This window comes from Oryctolagus cuniculus, chromosome 3 (genome assembly GCF_051225735.1).
Source record: "Oryctolagus cuniculus isolate XC-2025 breed Fujian yellow rabbit chromosome 3, ASM5122573v1, whole genome shotgun sequence".
Lineage (NCBI taxonomy): Eukaryota > Metazoa > Chordata > Mammalia > Lagomorpha > Leporidae > Oryctolagus > Oryctolagus cuniculus.
In genome coordinates this window covers 164,162,832-164,184,153 of record NC_142869.1, presented here as the reverse complement: position 1 = coordinate 164,184,153, position 21,322 = coordinate 164,162,832, and the positions used below count along the sequence as shown (strand labels likewise).

The following is a 21,322-nucleotide window of genomic DNA, read 5'->3' as shown; positions in this document are numbered from 1 at the left end:
AAGGCACAGCATACTTTTCATTCGTAATACTCCTCCTCCACAGACAGTCCCCGCATGTGTCTCTTCCTCCGTGATTTTCATTTTATAATGCTGACCTGGTAACTGGGGTCAAGGTGCCCCACAGTCCAGCTTTCATTGTATTCCCTACAGACATCATTTTCTTTCTTCCTTAAAATGCTCACCTGGGCCCTTTTGTAAACCTTTTGGGCTAGAACCTCACCGATTTAACCTGAAGAAGTAAGATAGCTCACTCAACCCCTTGGATACTGTACAACACTTTGATTCAACATTGAACAGCATTGCAACATGACTTCACAATAAAACCTTCTAGGAGCAGGCACTGATTAACAAACCCAAGTCCCACATGAGCACACCTAGGGTTCAGTGTCCACCTCTGAGTCCCTGATTCGCCAATTGCGAGGCCAACTTGGGAGGTCATCATCACGGCTCAAGTAACTGGGTTCCTGCTACCCAGGTAGGAGACCTGGCCCAACCTAGGAATTGCAGGCATTTGGGGAGTGAACTAGCAGATGGAAGCTCCTTGTCTCTCCAAAAATAAATATATAAAAATGGGGGGGGGGGGGGGGGGCGCGCGCGCGCGCGCTAGTGTATCATGAACAAATCAGTTCTAAAAAAAAAATGTCTTTTGGCTGACAGAAAAACCAGTTATTTGGCATATGGTTTGATAAAAGGTTTTCCAATGTGAGCTTCATTTACTCAGACTTTAAAAAACATCAAAAAGTGATATTTTTTGGAATAGAAAAAATTCACTGTGATACCCAAAAGGTATGTTTCTCTTAACTTGGTGTAAAAGCAAGAGGAACAGAAGTAACCCTTCTCGATTTCTGGACCCAAAGTGAGAGGGATGGAGACGGTACTGAGAGTAGGGGTATAGGAGGCAGCTTACCATAAAGCTCTTAGGGGAGTTAACAAGAAATTTAGACGTGGGGCTGGCATGTGGCACAGCGGGTTATACCACTGCATGTGAAGCCAGCATCCCATGTGAGTGCCAGTTCAAGTCCTGGCCACTTTGCTTCCGATGCTTTCTGAACCAGCTCCCTGCCCATCTGCCAAAGACGGCCCAAATGCTAGGAACCCTGACAGCCATGCGGGAGACCCAGATGGAGTTCCTGGTTCCTGGCTTTGGCCTGGTCCAGTCCTGCTATTGGAGTCATTTGGGGAGTAAACCAGCAGATCACAAAGATTTGCCTCTCTCTCTTTCCCTCCCTCTCTGTAACTCTGCCTTTCAAATAAATAGACAAATCTGAAAAAAGAAAGAAATCTAGATGCAAAGTATCCTGCAAATGCAAGAACACTATGAAGCAGCTTTCCCCTTCACAGGCAGCTATAAAATCCTGTGAATTGATTTATGTGATTAATTATTCAAATTATCATCCTCCTAAGAGATTTCCAAAGGATTACAGCAAAACTAGGATGGGGATATACCTTACACAAACAGAGCTGGCTCTCCAACATACACGGTCACCGGACATGGCAAAGGAGCCAAATCAGGCAAGCGGTACAACACTCTAGATGATTTTACATTAAATTAGCCAAGAGCTAGTGGAGGCTACTCAGAAGGAATCAAATCAGAGAGCCACGAATGAAGAGTGGGAGGCGGGGAGAGGCAGGAGTCAAGAGGAATAGACTAGGAGATGAAAAACCCAAAGCTTGCCTACTGCATACCGTGTTCTCTGTAACTTCAAACCACCAACATTCCAATTCCAATGAAGATGAAAGGACTAATCTGACATCTTCAAAAAGAAATTTATTGGGTGTGGGGTTCGCTGAGAATTCGCATTTCACAAGCTTCCAAGTGACAAGGATGCTGCAGGTCCCAGAGTCTCTGGTACAGGGAGTCAAGTTATAAAACATTCAAGAAAGCCAAGGGTCAAGTGTTATCACCCTCTTGTTATGACTTTATGGAGGGCTGAAATTGTATACTCTGTATGGTACTGTTCAAATGTAGCAAGTATTTTTGGAATTGTTTGGAAGGAGCAAGACAACAGTGACAGGGCAGAGAATGGACAGATAAGTGGTCAGAGATGACATGGGGCCATGGGGGTGGGAAGCATGACCAAATTATCTAGAAAGGTTAGTCCGGAACAATTCAACTTGAAGGAATACATTGAATACATACTAATGACTACAGAAAAGATCAGAGAAGAAACATTTCTCACTACCAGGTCATCAACTGACCATGACCTGCAAAACTACCCCCAGTCTGGTACACTGGACAGCAGACAGAGCTGATATGTTCCTCCCTAGACCCCTCACTCTGGTCATCAAGAACGGCCTTGCAACGGGAGTTACAGCAGAAGCAACTGGGGTGGGCAGGGAAGAGTTGGGTAGGAAGAAGGGAGCGAACATCCTCGTAATATCCTGAAGGAGAAAATGATTTGAAACGGAGGCATTATGCATCTTGCCAGAAGTGGCCATTTGTGCCGCCTTAAATGCAAATTGATTACTGCTATTTGGATGTTGAGTGCATCATCTTTTCTGAAGAAAGGGAAAAGCTAAATTTCCCCACATGCAGCTGTATCGTCAAATCATTTCCCCACCCCAGCTCTTCGGATGCATTTGCTTGTTATCACATGCACTTGCAATAGCTGGTCTATCCAACTTTCCACCAGCAAACACCCCCATCCCCATATCATGCCACGTGCTAAATCCAGTAAGAAATCCATGACTCGGACACCTAATTGAAAGCCCAAAAACGCAGTGGGTATTAAAAAAAAAAAAAAAAAAAAAAAAAAAAGCCATGAGGATCATTGAAGAGAAAGGCCAGTCTCCTGCCTCTGGGGTGGTTTCCAACCCGTACTGGCATGATATAATGCAGCCGGGTAAGAAGGGAGGCAGATGATCCACCTAGCTCTGCTTCCTATGGTGCTTGAGTCCTGAAACACCCGGGGAGTTGCAGGAATCTACGACTAAATGAGCAAGGAAAGAGCAATGCTTCAGGTAAGAGCTCTGTTTTTAACACTACAATTTTGGCTTGTTGAGGCCATTAGATTGAAAGTGAAAAATCTTCGTTTATTTAAAGCTGTACTATTAAACTACTGAGAGGAAAAGAACAGAGGCTGAACAGCAAAGAGGAATTCCAGGGAGAGACTCTCATGGGAAAATTTAATAGAAATCAGAGATGAAATAAAAAAAAGGATGTAAGGCAGCAGTATTATTAATAAAGAGAGAATAGAGGAAGGCCTAAGAAAACAGGTGCGAAAGAGAAGAAAATAGCAATACCCAGAGACACTATTGAAATTATTTAACGTCTGTTCCTCTTGAGACTTCATGCTTTGTAATGGGTTGAGTCTATTAACTTTTTTGTTCACCATCATTATCCTCAATGCTTTGGATCCGGGAAACAGGAAAATGAGAATCCAGAGACGAAATGAATACAAAGCCATCAGGTGCAAGAAAAACCCCCTTTGAATGACTGTTCCTGACGGAAGAAAGATCTGCTTTCTTGGAGATCGGATTAACTCATCTAATCTATACTCTGGAATATGGTGCGTCGGGTTTGAAATTTCAAAACATACTCAAATTCAACCCATTTTCTTAACGGATTGGTACAGAAATGAGACACGCCACTTATCAAGACATGTAACAAATCAGAACTGTGTCAAACTAGACTTAAAGTTGTACCCTTTCAATTAGCAACAGGAAGTGCTGGCAAGTAAGACTTCCCATTTTGTTCATGACACTAAAACCGAAGGTTCAGATTCACAGGAATCTATCAGAACAAAAAAAGGGAGGGGTGGGGGAGAGGTTGGCTTAAGGCAAAAATCACTGTCCAGAAAACTTCCCTATAAGTCAAGATAAAAAGTGGAGCTGCTCTAGCTAAGACCGAACTAAAAAACCAAGAGCACCTGCTTCTCAGAGGCATTCAAAGTACTTCTGAAACCACAAAATACATTTAAATGTCACTACTAAAAACACGTGGAAATGGCTAAGCTCACTGTGGCCCCAGTAACTGCCTCACCAAGAAATATACTCAACTAAAACTGTATCCTTCTTAGGAAGAACCTTGGTTAGGAAGGAAAGTTACCAACAAGCGTTTATAGCCATTGATCAAAGTCTATGCTGCAAAAGTTCAAGCAGAGAAAAGGCTACAATCAGAGGGCATTGCCAATCGCACTGAAAAAAGGCAAGAGACTGCTGGCGGTTAAGGGGTTTGAAGCCCGGAGCTGTAACACTCAGGGCAAGAGCAAAGCTTCTTACTTTTTAAAGACAACGTTGGTTCAATGGGGTAAAGGAGTCCGTGAGGGGACTGGGAAGAGAGGGTCCCCAGGCAAAGCTGACATGGAGGCAGGTCCCTGTCTGCCTCTCAAGACAGATGACAAGGCCACAGTTTTCTGAATCTGCACCGTGCCAGGCAAGAATCAGAATACACATGAAAAGATAAGAGACAGCCTGCCCATTCCTCCTCCCCGGAGATAACCCTAACCTCATTACGCATGTCCAGAATGAATCTAAATTCATTTGAATCTGCTCAGACACTAGATTGTTCAATACAATTGGTATCCCACCGTCAAGCTGGGGCATCAATTTCTTTTCTGAATATATACATCTTGAGATCACAAAATCTTGGAATTAAAAAGGTGCCTCACAGGAATAAAGCCCCAACTTCTGAACTAAGAAAATGTCTATGTTTTCCAGCAACATGTAGACGATTCTAACAGTTTCTGGAAAAATTCTAAATATTCCATTTTAAAATAAAACTCCTGGTGGCTTTAGGAGAATGCACAGATATGAGTCGCCCCACTCCACCCCACCCCACCCCACCACCCACATGTCTGCACACGCTAAGCAAACACAGTCAGGCTCTGCTCTGACTCCAGTCACCACAGCTCATCTTCAGTGCACAGAACATGCTCCCAACACAACTCTGGTGCAAGACTTGTGGCATGAGGACGAAGGTCCCATTCTGGCCTCTACAGAATCATAGTAGATGTGCTGTATCAAATACAGGGGTTAGAGTCTGAGCCATTTTAATAGCACGTGAGAACACAGGAGGGGCCTCAGGGCCATTCCCTAAAGGGGTCGATGAAGACTCACCCACATGGGGCGTGCACATGAAATGTGAATGAAAAAGCATCAGAAACGTTGGAAAGTCAGTACCGACGATGAACATCAGGATCATTCAGAAAAAAAATAATGAGGCCCATACCACACATCTAAAGATGCGGGGCGGTGGTGGGGAGAGGCAGGCAAGTTCGGGGCTGTCACGTGATACCATGGGTCAGCTGCAAGTTAAGTCCTTTCTTTAAAAAATACAGAGGACACACAGCCTGGAGCTCTCAGAAGCCTCACACAAAACCAAGGCTATAAATGGGGCCCATAGAAAACAAGGCTGCAGGTATGGGAGAAACCGCCAAAGCCTTATCTTGCTGGGACACAAGGTAATGGGGGAGGAGGCAATGGTGACAGACACCTGAGCCGGAAAGGAAGGCCCCCTTTGGGGACTCAGAGGTCTATTCACCCCTTAAACGAGAGATGTGGCTTTCTCTAGATGGGCCATGTGTTTAAGACACAGTGAGAATCTCCGTAAAGCAGACAGACAGCTGAAGGAAGGGACCTTCCAGGGGCCACAAACTGAACGCCGCCGTGCAGGCGGGGCAGCTCGTTTCCAGCAGGCAGGCGAGTACGCGCCAAAGCACCAGGCAAGCGGAGAGCTGCTGTTCTTTTCTCCCGATTCTCACCTGAACTCCCATGAGCCCCGAAGGCAGTACTCCCCGAGCGCCCACCAGCGAGGTGAGAAAGGTTGGCAGGTCCTAGCCTCTCTCGGAGGAAGCGGCATTTGCAAAGCCCTAGGAAAGCTCATCAACTCCTAGGCAGGCAGCTGTGCTGACCCGAGAAGTCAGACTGGTTAACAGGCTGCCCTTTCCCCAAAGCTTACAATGTTTCTCTAAAAGGATTAATGGCCAAGCAGCCCACTGGAAAGCAAAGTCAATGGAAGAGCACTCTGCACCACTGCTGATTCCTCTAGCGATACCTGTAGAAGAAAACCGGTACCCACGGTCAGGGTCAAAGAAATCTGCAGGTGCAACACTCTTGTGGGGAGACACTGATGACAATGACGGCCTTGCAATGCTAGCTTTGCCCACCTATTATTTACCTAAAGACTTTCAGAATGAATGACTGCTATGAATACAGCAGATGTTATTAATTTGGCCTTTGCCAAAGCATTAGATACAGTACCTCAAGCAATGTACTTGGGAAATTAATTCAAATTGGCTAGGTTCAGCACACAATCACTGAAGATTAAAAAGTGGCTGAAGGATGACAAACAAAAGACAGTTAAGTGACAGTCCATGCAGCAAGAGACCTGGGGTCAACACCAAAGCCATCCTTGTATAGGGGTTCTATTCAGGGCCCAGGAAAGGAGTAAACAACTCGCTAATGAGATCTGCAGAGGACACTAAGCTGGGAGGTAGAGAAACTGCATCGACAGGGGCATAAAATCACAAAGCAGAGTTCAACTGGAAAAGATATAGCTAATCTATCTAGGGGAAAACAACCCTAAATGCAGACGATATTCAATAGGCAGGCAGGATAAGGGGCAGGCACTGCATGGAGAAAGTGCTTTGACTCGCTGTGGCCTAAGAGAAGCAAGATGGAGTGCTAAGGGAACCTGGGGAGGATGCCGGGTGGGAAATGGAGTGCTTCAAATGAACACAAAGGGTCATAAGATAGGTGGGCTGCAAAAGAGCTTGACATCACTAAGTTCAAAAAAGGGTACCCTGTGTACTGAAAATAGCTTTTAATGACCACAAAATGACCACTGCTATCTAGCAGGTCGTTCTGCTCTTTCTTGGCTCTTAACTTTCCCTCGCTGGGAGGTAACAACTAAAAGATGGCACTAGGCCACCACCCTGGGGCGGGCTGACAACACCACTCCAAATGATAACCCACTCACAGTGCACGTGGGCCATTTCTCCCACTTCTTTATGAGGACCGTACTGCTTCGGGACAATGCCTACCGGGCTTGGAGAAGTGGCTAATTTCTCTCCGTTTACTCAACCTGCAACAGTGCAATGACCTCGGAGTCAATTTTTCCACCATCAGTCTGAAAGCAATGGCTCAACACACAATTATCTCTAGGCAGCGCAATGCTTTAGCAAGCAAGCATCTTGTTACATTACTTGAGCACAAAATAAGCACCAGACTAAAGAGGCTGTTTTCTTCTTAAAACCTAAAAATTTGACTGTCTACGCATACGCACTACACATTAGAGCATACCATGGCTATTTTTTACTGCATAATAAGAGGGTTTATTCTGGTCTCACTTTCCAGTGCAGCTTTGAAAATGATTTCCATGCTTACCTGGCTGTCAGAATTAAATATTCACTAGTGGTGGAGTGAGCCCAGTGTAGCAAACAAGACTATATATCCCATTGTACTGCTAAGTGCTCCTGAGACCTGGGGAGTGCACAACTCATTCTTCAATGCACCCTGAGATCCGACAGAGTGTGGCCCCCTCCATGGACCGATCCCTAAATCCCATCTATGGTTCTGTCATTTTCCATTTTCCTGAGGAGCCAGATGATTACATGGTACTAAGAGATGTCAAACCACGTTTCCTACTGGGGGGTCCGAGGGCCCACCTGTCTTACTGATAATGACAGCAGGGAGAGAAAAGTGAGAAGGCTTAGCCGAAACACCAGTTGCAAACTATATCTCACATTGCTTTTTAAATAGCTATTAAGGAGCCTTAAACAACCAAAGAGATGGGTATTTTCACTGGGCTCTATGTAGTTAAGAATCAAGGCCCTACTGGGAAAAGCCCACCAAGACGAATCCAAGAAGCCACAATAGCCGGACACACTGACTACTAAGCTGACATCCTGTGTGCCATGGTGCAGACGCTCTATCCATCACCATGACAGACATGTGTTGGAGGTAAATTCCACATACCAGGGCAATACTCATGGCCAAAGGGCAAGAACAGTGATCTCAATGACAAAGTGGAAGCTGAGATCAGATGAAGTGGACTGTAATTCATTCCTTTTCCAACTGTAGAGCATTAACGACAGCTACCAAAATAGTTGATTTAAATGGGTGCTTGAATCCATGGACAAACTGTAGAGCAAGGCTCAAGCCCCTGCACCCACTCTGAAAGGATGGAGGTATCTGTTTGCCTCCAAGCAGTCTGTGGAGCTGTCTTGGTCGATGCAGCAGTAGGTAGCTCAGGGCCTAGTGTTTCTCCCTGAGTGAGCCCAAGCATGTCCTTGGGGCAAACAGCCACAGGGAAGGAGGACAAACGTAGAATGTCACAGGGCTTCTCAGAGGCACTCCTGCCAGCTGTCAGAAGTGTCTGAAAACAAAACTCATTTCCACGTCAATATCGCCATTTCCTCTGTGCAGGACACAGGGTCTGGAGGTGGTGCATGGGAGGGGCTGGGAGCAGAAGGCACTGGAGGGGAGCAACGGGGCAAAATGTACTGGACACACAAGCAGGGGCTCACTGGGAGTCCCCACAATGGTGACAAAAATACCGTACGCGCTCCAAGGTTCTTTAATCACATCTACATAGGGAGAGCATAGCTGATAGGAAACCATGGTAGAGATTTCTAAAAAGGGACGTCTGAGGGTAGCGAATCAAGGCTGGAGAGCAAGTTCAAAGTGTGCCTTACTTCTTTTCATGGGGAAACTGGGAATAATAAAAAATTCAAGCTTTCTCAGCTTACTGTGTTCCAACACATCCTGCTCCGAGTTAGCTGGTGAGAAAGGACAAAGTGGGGCCATGGGTGCCACTGTGTTTGGAGCTGTTGCGTCGTACCTGGCCTCTGCAGCGAGCAGCTCGTCGTAGTGTGAGGACCGCTGGTCGTCGTCCTGCCGGTATCTGATCACTGTTGCTAGACCTTTGCTGACAAGGGCCTCGGCAATGTTGCTGTAACAGAAAAGATAGGTCAGTGAGCACTGGAGGTACATATGGGGCTCAGTCAACAGAAATAATGACGGTTAGCACCTGGAGGTCTTAACGCCCTCTGGCAGAGGGAGGGAGAAGCCAAGGATTTCAAGACCAATGAGTTGCTAAGCGAGAAATCCAAATAAAAGGTTGAATAACAAAGTTCTCTAGCTCAGCATTTTTCTGGTTAGTACAGTCAGATGCTATATCAATCCATACATAAAAACTAGCAGAAAAAAATCTGTAAAAAGCCCACATTAGGCCGGGCTATTTACAGAATGTTATAAACAAGCCACTACCCGCCAGAAAAGTCTGCTCTAAAGTATCAGGCACATAGATAAAAAAAAAACAAGCACATAAAAGCGTGACCTAAATTTTTCAAAATCTCCTTTCTGGCCTATTCTGTAACTAGAAAATGTCTTGTTTTAGTTTGGCAACGTTAGAAATATTGGCCTAACGTAAGCCTCAAAGGACTTCTCAGCAGAACTCCTAAGAGTGATCTCCCACCTTAGGGGGGCTTGCAGAAGGTACAAATCATGAACGAGTTGGAGAGGAGGCTGGGACGGAGGCTGGTAGAATAAAATGAGATAAAAATCTTTCAATCTGAGATGACCAGTTTTGGAGTAATCTCCGAGGGGACCAGAGAAGGCAGAGTACCTTCTTTTTTCTTTTCATTGGAATAAGGAAATTGCTCCCAGTTGGGAATAAGAGATGGCACCAAGCGGCCTACATCCACTAACTAGACAAGAGAACATGGGAAATGACCTGCAGACCAATACTGAAGCATACGCACATGGCTCCTCCCCAACCCGGAAAGGGAACGTGGATGTGAACCAGCAAGCTGCAAAAGCAAATTTTCAAAAACCAACATCAGCAACTGCTGGACAGCAACAGGCATGATATTATATATGGGAGTGTGGTGGGGATGTCTTTCCTCATGTCTGGCATAATTACACCAAAGGCCCCACTCACACCATCTGCTTTGCTGCCCTTTAGGGAGAGGGTATGGTAAGCAGTAGGCTACTGTGCCATATGCTATGATTTAGTGCTATTTGAAAATACAGTTAACTCAAAAAGTACTAGTGGTCTTTCAAAAGTCACACTGGGGGGGATGCTGGGAGCCGAACTAACTGGTATTTGTGTATGGTTCTCTTCGTCAAAGCCCAGGAGAACATACTTCCTTAAAAGACAAGGACAAAACAATGTTCTGGTGGAGAAAAGATGCTGTGCTGACTCTCTTCTCATTATATGTCCCTCTGCTGCCTGTTTATCTACTGCCAGCATGATATTAATATCTCAAAACCACCACAGAGTTAGCACTTCTCAAACTCCACTCCCACAAAGAGGCTGCTTGGCTGGCCACCCTGTCTCCTGAGTCACTGCAGAAGCGTGCTGGCAAACGCTGTCATTATCACAGAGTTGCGTTTGGCAGCATGGAGAAGGCAACAGCCCCAAACCAGCACATGTAGATGCCGAGGATTTAACCTGACATCAAGGAGCCTTAGCAGGGCAGGAGAGAAGGGACCTCCCACCAGAAGGCTATCAAAAAAGCTGGGTGGGGTGTGTGTGTGTAGAGGGGGGACAACTCCACTTTTGACAGGTTGAGATGTCTCGGTGATTTTAAATGCCAAGAGAACAAAGAAATATTTGTTATTGCATTTTGAATTACCAAGCATTGACATTTTACAGTCAATACATGGGGTCTGCAGGAGAAATGCTGGAATAGCAGAGCAGGCAAGCAAAACTCACACAATTAAGCTCCTATGTGAAAAGCTAAAGAATACAAAGTAGAACAGCACAAATGTTTAATGATCCACTCCTGTTAATGCTGCTCAAATCAATTCACAGAATTACTGAGCACCTGCCTGGCCCAAGGAGCACCAAGGGCATGATCCTTCCCCATCCTCCCCAACCCTTCACAATCCTTGCCTCTTTATCCTATCAGCACATGTCTACAAACCAATTCAGACCTGCCTGTGGAGTTTCTAAGGCCCTGGATTCTTGACCGTTCCACACCCAGCCCACTACTTTCCTCTGCCTTCATTCTAAAGCTTAGCATCTAAGCCATGTTCTCTTAGCTTCTTATCCCTAATTAGTTTCCCCTGGAGGAAGAGTTGTGGAGCTGCTGCTTAGCAATAAGCAAAGTAAAATTACATGAAATAATAGCAACCATCTACACTGGCCATTTGTACATGTCAGGCAGGTGAGAATCGCCCCGCCCCACGATACATCGTCACCCTCTACTGAATTACTAACTCAGTTTCTATTTTCCTTGCTAAATAATGAGGTCTCTAGGGGGATGGGTTTTTGGTTCTGTACCCTAGTTCTGAGTATAGCACTTTGCACCAAGTAGACATTAAATATTTTCAGAACTATTTAAATCACTCATAATAAGTACAGCATGACAACCAAAAACTTTTAACATTTGTTTTCAGCTACTTGAAAGGCACAGTGAGAGAGAGAGAAAGGGGAGGGGGGTGTGGTGCTGCATTGTGGCACAGCAGGTTAAGTCACAACTTGCGACACTGGTATCCCATATGGGAGTGCTAGTTCAACTCCAGGTTGCTCTACATCCAATCCAGTTCTCTGCTAAACACACCTGGGAAAGCAGTGGATGATGGCCCAAGTGTTTGGGCTTCTACTACCTATTTGGGAGACCTGGATGGAGTTCCTGGGCCCAGCTCTGGCTGTTGAGGCCATCTGGAGAGTAAACCAAGGTATGGAAGACCTCTTCCTCTGACACTCAGCTTTTCACATAAAGAAAGAAAGCTATGAGTGACAAAGAGAGCAGGAGCAACCCAGCAAGTGAGAGAGATGGTTTCCATCTACTGGTTTACTCCCCAAATGCTCACAATAGCCAGTGCTGGGCCAGGCTGAAGCCAGGAGCTTAGAGGTCCACCAGAGACTCACATGTGGGTGGCAGGGGCCCAAGTAGTTTAGCCATCATCTGCTGCCTTTCTGGATGCATCAACAGGAAGGTGGATAGGAAATAAGGAGTGTGTGAGACTTGAACCAGACACTCTGACATGGGATGTAGGCACACAAGTGGCAGTTTAACATGCTGCACCATGTTATCACACCCACCCACAGCAAAATTCTTTGAATGTTGTTTTAAAACTCCATAAAAAATGATATATTCTTTTAAGTGTAAGAAAAACACCAAATCATTTTGGAAATATACCAATAGAACATTACTTATTTTCCAAGCCAAGTTTGCATAGCTTAGAATCAAAGAATGATAACTTTCTGCACAAGGCCCAGCCTTTGTCTTTCTCCACCCTATTATCTGAGACTGCAGTTTCAAAAGAGAATGAAGTGAGAGGGAGCAAATGGAATTAGCCTAGATCCATGTACTTGATTGTCTCATTCATTTCTTTTGGCTGCTAATGAAAGGTCAGGAGATTTTCCCCTGGCTAAAGATGGCTCAGAAACTGACACTGGTGCCTTGATCGGTTGCCCGGTAAGAAGAGAGAACATTAAATTGTGTGCCATGACATTATGATGCCTTAGACAAATTTATAAGTTCTGCCTTCTTGTGTATATCAGTAATTCTATTCCAATTACACATACCCAGTGTGAAAGGATAATTCACAATCAGCATATAAAAAAGGACCTAATAGCCATGGAGGTCCAACAGTAAGTCATCTCTCTGTATCAGCTAAAAACACAAAGAAAATTAGTTCTGGGATGGAAACGCTTCTCTAAACTCAGAGGGAAATTTAGGGTTCCATTAAAGTGAACACGTTCTATCAGGCGTGATCAGGTGTTCCTGACATAAGCACAAGTTACACAGGTCTCACACACAGGCTTTCTCAAAAGAACTACAGGTAGCTGACATCCTCCCCTTCCACTCCTTTGCATAGCAAGCAAAGTTGTAAGTGTGTACTTTCACACTGTTAGATAGCTTTGAAACCAGGAGTCCTATAAGCTGCCAACATGAAGAAAACGTGTCCTATGTCCATACAAGAGAGTAGAAATTTTGAAGACTGGGGCTGGTGTCGTAGCATAGAAGGTAGAGGTGCCACTTGCAACACTGACATTCCATAGGGGTGCTGGTTTGAGTCCAGACTGCCATGCTTCTATTCCAGCTCCCTGCTAATACGCCTGGGAAAGCAGCAGAAAATGGCCCAAGTGCTTGGGCCCCTGCACCCATGTGGGAGACCCAGATGAAGCTCCTGGCTTTGGCCTGGCCTAACCTTGACTGTTGTGGCCATTTGGGGAGTGAACCAGTGGAAGGAAGATCACTCGACTGCTCCCTCTCTCTTTCTGTAACTCTGCCTTTTCAAATTAAAAAAGAAAGAGAGAGAGAGAGAAAAAAAGAAAAAACGAAAGAGAAATCTTAAGAAGCCAATTTCAGTTGCAGGAGGCATGCTTAACCCACCACAATAATGGAAGTGAAAAATTATATATTTATAGGAAATATACTTGTCTAAAATTGTTTGGGTCATTTCACAGTGTTGTATATGTGTGTCTGTAATTTTGAAACCAATGTTTCAGAAAAGTTTCACTTACTATACAATGACCATGCCCCTTGGACCATTTGAGAACAAATGGCAAATCAGTTTTACTACAGCTTCCAGACATGTTGGTAGGTATCTCCCAGAAACCAGGGCATTTCATACATACTCAACAAGCATAGTGGAACTAGGACATTAATGCCATCTAATCTATACAGGAGTCAAAGATTGTCAACTGGTAATGGAATACTTTGATAAGAATAAAAAGATCTGTAAGAGTTAACCCTTATCTGAGTAGGACACATCCGAAGACCCCCAATAGATAACTGAAAGCAAGGACAGTGCTGAACTCTACATATACAGTGAGCCCTTGCATATCCATGGGCTTGCAAGCAACAGATTAAACCAATCATGGGTAGAAAATATTAGGGGGGCCGGCGCCGCGGCTCACTAGGCTAATCCTCCGCCTAGCGGCGCCGGCACACCGGGTTCTAATCCCGGTCGGGGCGCCGGATTCTGTCCCGGTTGCCCCTCTTCCAGGCCAGCTCTCTGCTGTGGCCAGGGAGTGCAGTGGAGGATGGCCCAGGTGCTTGGGCCCTGCACCCCATGGGAGACCAGGAAAAGCACCTGGCTCCTGGCTCCTGCCATCGGATCAGCGCGGCGCGCCGGCCGTGGCGGCCATTGGAGGGTGAACCAACGGCAAAGGAAGACCTTTCTCTCTCTCTCTCTCTCTCTCACTGTCCACTCTGCCTGTCAAAAAAATAAAAAAAAAAATTAGGGGAAAAATTGCATGTGTATTTTGTCATCCTTCATAAATAATACATTAAAACACTATGTATACAGCATTTATACTGTATTAGGTATCCTAAGTAATCTAGAGATTATTAACATATATGAGGACATGAGTTACATGCAAATTCTATGTCATTTTATCTAAAGGACCTGAGCATCTATCCATTTTGGTATCTGTAGCAGGTCCTGGAACCAACCCCCATGGACATGGAGGGACAACTGTTCTATGTTGTTCCCTACACACTCATACCTATGATAAAGTTTAATTTATAAATTAGGCATGGCAAGGGATTAAACATCAATAAGAATAATAAAATAGAACAAGTACAGCAACATGCTGCTATGAATGTTACATGAATGTGGTCTTTCTCAAAATACTTTCTTGTACTTCCACTTTTTTACTTAAGATAATCACTTTAAGCTTTTCTTTGGCATATCCCAAACTGCCAGCATCCCTCCTCTTTCTTGTTCTATGCGGTTGGTAGTAAGTCGGGGAAAGGTTGTTTAAATACAAGCACTTTGATACTGAGATGGCAGTTCTGATCATCCAAGCGGCTACCATGTGGCTGCTAAGAAGAGCAGCACACACAATGTCAACATGCTAGATGAAGGAATGAATCATATCCAGGTGAGGCAGAAGAATAGTGTCAGATTTCATCATCTTCCTCAGAACTGTCCAAAATTTAAAACTTACTGATTACTTATGTCTTGAATTTTCCGTTATAGATTGGTTTACCATGGGTAACAGATACTGCAGATAAAGATAAAGGGGGATTACTCGGGATGGCGGTGTGGTTCCATGGGTTAAGCCACCATCTACGATGCCTATATCCAATGTGAGCGATGATTGAAATCCCAAGTGCTCCAATTCCAATCCAGCTCCCTGATAATGTGCCTGGGAAAGCAGCAGAAGATGGCCAGAGTACTTGGGGCCCCTGATAACCATATAGAGGACCTGTATGGCTTTTCAGGCTCTTGGCCTCAGCCTGACCCAGACCTGGGGAGTGAACTAGCAGATGAAACCCCCTCTTTCTTTCTGTAATTGCTTTTCAAACAAATAAATAAATCTTCAAAAAAAATACAGGGAAACTACTATAGGTCAGGATTCCAAGTTATGTTTAGTTGTCATGCTTCTAGGTCTGGAATAGTTCCTCTGTCTTTGATTATCATGGTTCTGACACTGCTGAAAAGTACGGCCCATTACAGTTTAACTACTTTCCATGTTCAGATTCAAGTTATACACTGCTGTATGTTCATTTCATTAGGGTGGTGTCTACCAGGCTTCACTAAAAAATGACTATTATCTTCTTTGTAATAAACAGGTATTTTATGAGAAGAAACTCCTTGCACCCTATTTTGGAAAGATTTATTTATTCATTTGAAAGATACAGAGACAGAGAGAGAGAGATCTTCCGTCTGCTGGTTCACTCCTCAAAGGGTTGGGCCAGGTCTAAGCCAGGAGCTAGGAACCCTATCCAAGTCTCCCACGTGGGTGGCAGGGGCCCAAGTCTTGGTGTATTAGCAAGGAACTGTATCAGAAGTGGAGGAGCTAGAACCTGAATAGGCTTTCTGATTGGGATGCTAGCATCACAAGTGGCAACATAATGCATTGTGCCACATCGGCAGTCTGGTACTCTGAACTCAATAATTTATATCCCTCACTGAACTCCGAAGTTATTCATTTACTTGTTTACATTAGTAGGAATTCGTGGGATCTCATTTTATTCACAGGGTGATAATTCACTACTAATGTTCTTTGATGAACTCAATTTGGCCAGTGGGTTTTGGAACAAACTGGCTTCAAAGTCATTCAGAAGTGTTCCTTTTTATTCTATGAGACCTTCCTGGATTTCTGAGAAAACAATTCGATCCAGGTTTATCTTCTCTTTCATTTCTGACTTGGTAATAAGCAATGTAGCTAAGGAGCCCGGGTTGACATCCATATTTCTCTAACTACTGAAACCACATGTGGTCATCATGAAGATGTGCCTCTTGGATCTCCAACTGCAAGAAGCACAATGCTGATTTCTGAAGTGCATCCCTATTTCAGCCCAGGTTGCCCAGCCCAATAACTGGGCTCAGAAGAGACCCTAGTATTGCTGAGACACAGGACTCTTCTAACGGGCAACGTAGATTTGAGTACTCCCAAACAGCATAAAGAAACTCTGTTCAGAACTTCCCATAGCTTGTACTTTTCCTATCCAACCTTTCTTCATTCCCTCCCTTCCCCACTGAGATTTGAACTACGTGGCAGTCTGGTGGCTCCCCTAGCCAGACCATTTTCGCTCAGTAGAGTTCTCTTCAATAATTCCCTTGCACATCTAAATTCATCTTGGCATCTGCTGCTTCTAGCAGCCGAACATTCCATGAGTTCACACAGGTACCTGTAGTCCTGAACGAACACTACAAGGTTCATTACAGTCCCCCTTGCTTTCTGTATTTAGAACTTCCTTCTCTGACAGTGAGGAATCTGAATTATCCTTAGTACTTTTACTTACAAGATCAATCAATACACCTGTTTGTAACCAGTCTTGTATCACTGATGTCAGCCCCTTCCTGGCTCAGACTCCAGTTCTCTGCCACTGAGCCATGTCCCCACATGGCTGTCTGTACCCAGAATGGACTCTGACATCTTGTGTGACACCCCATGCCAGTCTATCCCTCTGATCAGATACGCCTGCTAAGGACTTGAGACAACTGTTTATGTTCTTCCCCAAACACCAACCATGACTAACTTTCCATAAAGCAAAACCAAGGAAAGGCAGAAAAAGCTTATCCAGAAAGATCTTGCTTGCTCATGGGAGAACCAGACTACATGTTATGCATTTCCCTGTCTGGTTGTGCTCAGAGCTAAATGGAATCCATATTTAAACAGTGAAAAATCAAGATTAAAAACTTCCTTATGTACATATATATTCTATCTCACTCCAACATTCTGTGACTTAAGTGGAGCCAACTGAAAGGGAATACAGTACTTGATAAAACAGAACTTGGGTCAAATGGATGAAGATATCAAAAGAGTGACTATATGGAATAATACCTTAACACCCTTATACACACACACCTATGCCTTCATTCTCCAACTGAAAAGGATAACAGATAGCTCAGTGGCTCAGGCTCAGATCTTTATCTAACTCTTTGAGCTTAACATTTTCCACTTAAAACCCATCTACATTTTATCAGTCACTGAGGCATCCACAGAGATTACAAAAGCAGAATATTTTCCGTAAGGCAAATACGCTTAGCACACATGCAAAACAAACTCCTGAGAAAACGCTTCTGTGGTATATTTCAGTCAAGGTTAACAGAAAGAAAAGATTATCAACAGCACAATATATTCGTAATAGCCATTTAACCACATCTCACACACATCCACACACACAACATTCACTATAGAATTTCTTTATAGTCACTGCAGGGCCCTATGGTTGTGCCTTGTAACTGCATGGCTCCTACTGATTGCGAGACTCCTAGGCCTCAGGCACTTTAATGGTGCCATTGTCTTAACGCCAGAAAACTTCCTCTCCTCCTTTATCCACATTGGGAGTGGTCTCACACATGCTGGGATGGATCCCAAGCAAACTTCTGATGTGGAGGAAGGCTGACTTCATTCCTCCTCCACTGCCAGGGGATGCTCCTCGGGAGGAGGGCTGCTATAGGAGAGAAGCTGTGGAGTGCTAATGCCTTTCATTGCAACTAGGTCACCCCAGGAGTCAACAAGGAGGCAGAGATCTCAGAGAGTCTGAAAGTAGCTTTCCTAGAGTCGTAGTTCCCCATTTACTCACATGAGTAAATGCAGAACGTGCAATCCCCATCCCAAAAGATACCAAACAAGTAGCGGGAATGCTCAACAGCTCACAGGCCCAAGCCAGGCTCCCTTCCCTACATGGTCACACTAACAGCTCTCTTACCCATGCTCTAGAGGCAGGGACATGCGATCGTCTTGAGAAAGCACTGGATTTTATGAGCATACTTCAAAAATCCCTGTGGGTACGGTGTGTCATGGCACAGTGGGTTAAGCTGCCACCTGCCAACACCAGCATCCCATATGCGAGGTGGTTTGAGTCCTGGTTGCTGCACTTCCGATCCAGCTCCCTGCTGATGTGCCTTGGAAGCAGCAGAAGATGGCCCAAGTACTTGGGCCCCTGCATCTACATGGGAAACCTCGAAGAAGCTCCTGGCTTCAGATTGGCCCAGCCCCAGTTGTTGTGGCCATCTAGGGAGTGAACTAGTAGATGGAAGACTGCTCCCTCTGCCACTGCGATGCTACTTTTCAAACAAATAAGTCTTCAAGTAAAAATAAAATAAAATAAAATAAAACACTGGAAAAAATGAAAAGATAAAATTTTGGCACAAAAATTTTTGGAATTCCTGTACAGTTTCTTCGCAATGTACCTTTCCCATCAATTTTGTGAAGGACCCTCATATAAGCTGATGAAATAAGTCTATAAAGGCTAAGAACAGCAGATGTGACAGAGCTAAGAGACAACGGGCAATGAATAAACTTATTTTATTAAGTTGCTATTTTCCAACTAAGACTCAAGCAAAGAGAAAGCCCTACAGAGGACCAGGAAGCTTTCCATACTAAGTTTAAGTGCATCTTGGGGCCAGTGCTGTGGCGCAACGGGTTAAAGCCCTGGCCTGAACCGCCACCATCCCATGTGTGCACCAGTTTGAGACCCAGCTGCTCCACTTCCGATCCAGCTCTCTGCTATGGCCTAGGAAAGCAGTAGAGGATGGCCCAAGTCCTGGGCCCCTGCGCCCACACAGGAGACCCAGAAGAAGCTCCTAGCTCCTGGCTTCGGATCAGCACAGCTCCAGCCATTGCAGTCAATTGGGGAGTGAACCAGAGGATGGAAGACCTCTCTGTGTCTCTCTGTCTCTCTCTCTCTGCGTCTCATCTCTCTGGGTAACTCTGACTTTCAAATAAATAAATGAATCTTTAAAAAAAAGGGGGGGGGGCATCTAAGAGGAGTCACACTGAAACTCTCCCACACAATTTTTTTTTTTTATTTCCACAATCTCTACAGGGTGAATGTAGATCACTGATTTTTTGTGTATGTGTTCCCCTCTTTTTTTCTTCATATTCATCCAGAAGGCACTTTTTCACATAGCCAAGCAGCATCTGTAGACAGGAGATTTTGTTTTGGAAGCATCAATAATTGGAAACAGTTGAGGTGGCACCACACATACTTTATAGATTTACTAAATCTTGTTCCCACTATCTTCCCTATTTTTCACTTCCCTTTAAATTTATGTGGTTCCAAAACTGACTCAAATTGATTTTTAAAATCTTTTTACACCGAATGGCTTCTTTTTCCATGTTACTAAACCTATTGCCAAGATAGCCAACAGAGGATCCAAACAGTAGCTGGAGACATTCCCAGCATGCACACTACATGTGAAAAGAAGGAGAAACCTTCAAAGGCTTCTTTGTCCCTGGACATGCTTTAGCTCTGAGGGTGAGGTGGGCAGTGGGGGAGGGTGGGCTGGAAATCTATGGAGTCTTATGGTGGGGCACAGCCCACTCCAGGCTCTGGGACCCAGCAGTCCAGCCATGATTGTGTGGAAAGCCTGACCCAAAAACCCACATGCATGGATGGCTGCATATAGAGTGGCTCTTCACAGAAAATCAAGGGGCAAAGAAAGCACTGCTCCACACAAATCTGGCCAGTTAATATTAGTTCATATTTAATGAGCATTCAGACTATATACAGGTCTGTGATTCCGCACACAATATAGGGTTAAGAGCATTTTCTAGACATTAGAGTTGAGGTATGAAAATCAAGAACTCTTGGGAACAATGACTGTGCTTTAATGAATCCTAATCATTCTTCCTCACGGAGAGGGGAGGCAAGAACAACAAAGATTCATATGGGCCTAGTCCTATTTTAAGAATCCAAAAGGACACATAATTAGAAACCAAAAGAAAAGTGGTAGAAAGGCTGGGTTAAAGAAGGGAGCGAGGAAGAACAAAGAGACAGGCAGGGCCAGACAGGAGAAAAAGACATTCCTGTCACTGCTTCCTGTGATCCCCACAGCACACAAGGGTGCAAACTTCATTATCCCTAAGGGGCTTACACTTGAGCACTAACAAAAGGCTCTCCTGCCGGCGTCCTGGCTCACCAGGCTAATCCTCCGCCTGTGGCTCCAGCACCCCAGGTTCTGGTCCTGGTTGGGGCACCGGATTCTGTCCAGGTTGCTCCTCTTCCAGTCCAGCTCTCTGCTGTGGCCCGGGAAGGCAGTGGAGGATGGCCCAAGTCCTTGGGCCCTGCACCTGCATGGGAGACCAGCAGGAAACACCTGGCCCCTGGCTTCGGATCAGTGCAGCGCGCCAGCCATAGCGGCCACTTGCAGAGTGAACCAACGGAAAAGGAAGACCTTTCTCTCTGTCTCTCTCTCTCTCACTGTCTAACTCTGCCTGTCCAGGGGGGAAAAACAAGGCTCTCCAACTTCAGAGTCCACATGCCAGCACCAGCAGCTTGGGAGGAATGGAAAAAACAACAACAAAGATGTGTAGGAACCTGGCTTTAAAAGAGGATGAAAAGATGTCATCTCATATTCACCTTGCCAGAACAGCTAATTCTCTGCTGCAAGGTTCATATTCATTAACTGATTTCCATGCAATTCCAGCCACCCTAGGTGGGGGTACCTACCCTGATCTTAAAGAAAAACTAGCACTTGGAAGCAGTAGAATTAAATACCTAACCACTTCACAGATCAGGCCAGTGCAGACAAAAGTGCTGAAAATATAGGCTCACAGGGATTTAGAAAAAGAGGGAGAAGAAGCCTATAACAGCAAATAGTTTTATCAAATAGGTGTGCTTAGTAAATAGACATTTTTATTCTGCCCCTGGGATCCCTACAGTACTATCATCTTATTGCCACCTCTTATTTGATAGTTTCATTTATTCAGCAATATCATGGTTACACCTTTATAAGACTAGTAAAACTGCGGCATTATATTCCATTATGCTAGCTCCTCTGTGAGTACCAATGCACTTCCAAGTCAGCAAAATACTTGCGGAAGGTAGGACAATGATGAATACTGGCTGAATCACCTGGGTATATCAACAACGTCCAACTGCACACATCTGCAATACCCACTCTGTCCTTTCACCTCCAATCACCAAAATAACAGAAAACAGAGAAGAAATAAAAA

The 21,322-nt window shown here is 44.7% G+C and overlaps 1 protein-coding gene across 2 annotated transcripts in view; it reads right to left on the bottom strand.

Annotated features, from left to right (window-relative positions):
* SND1 (staphylococcal nuclease and tudor domain containing 1) overlaps positions 1-21,322 on the bottom strand; it is a 407,933-nt gene that overhangs the window by 168,297 nt on the left and 218,314 nt on the right. For both annotated transcript variants that reach the window (XM_002712078.6, XM_089328543.1), the window contains exon 13: positions 8,783-8,893. In XM_002712078.6, the coding sequence (XP_002712124.1) occupies positions 8,783-8,893 (111 nt within the window). The remainder of the gene's footprint in view (positions 1-8,782; positions 8,894-21,322) is intronic.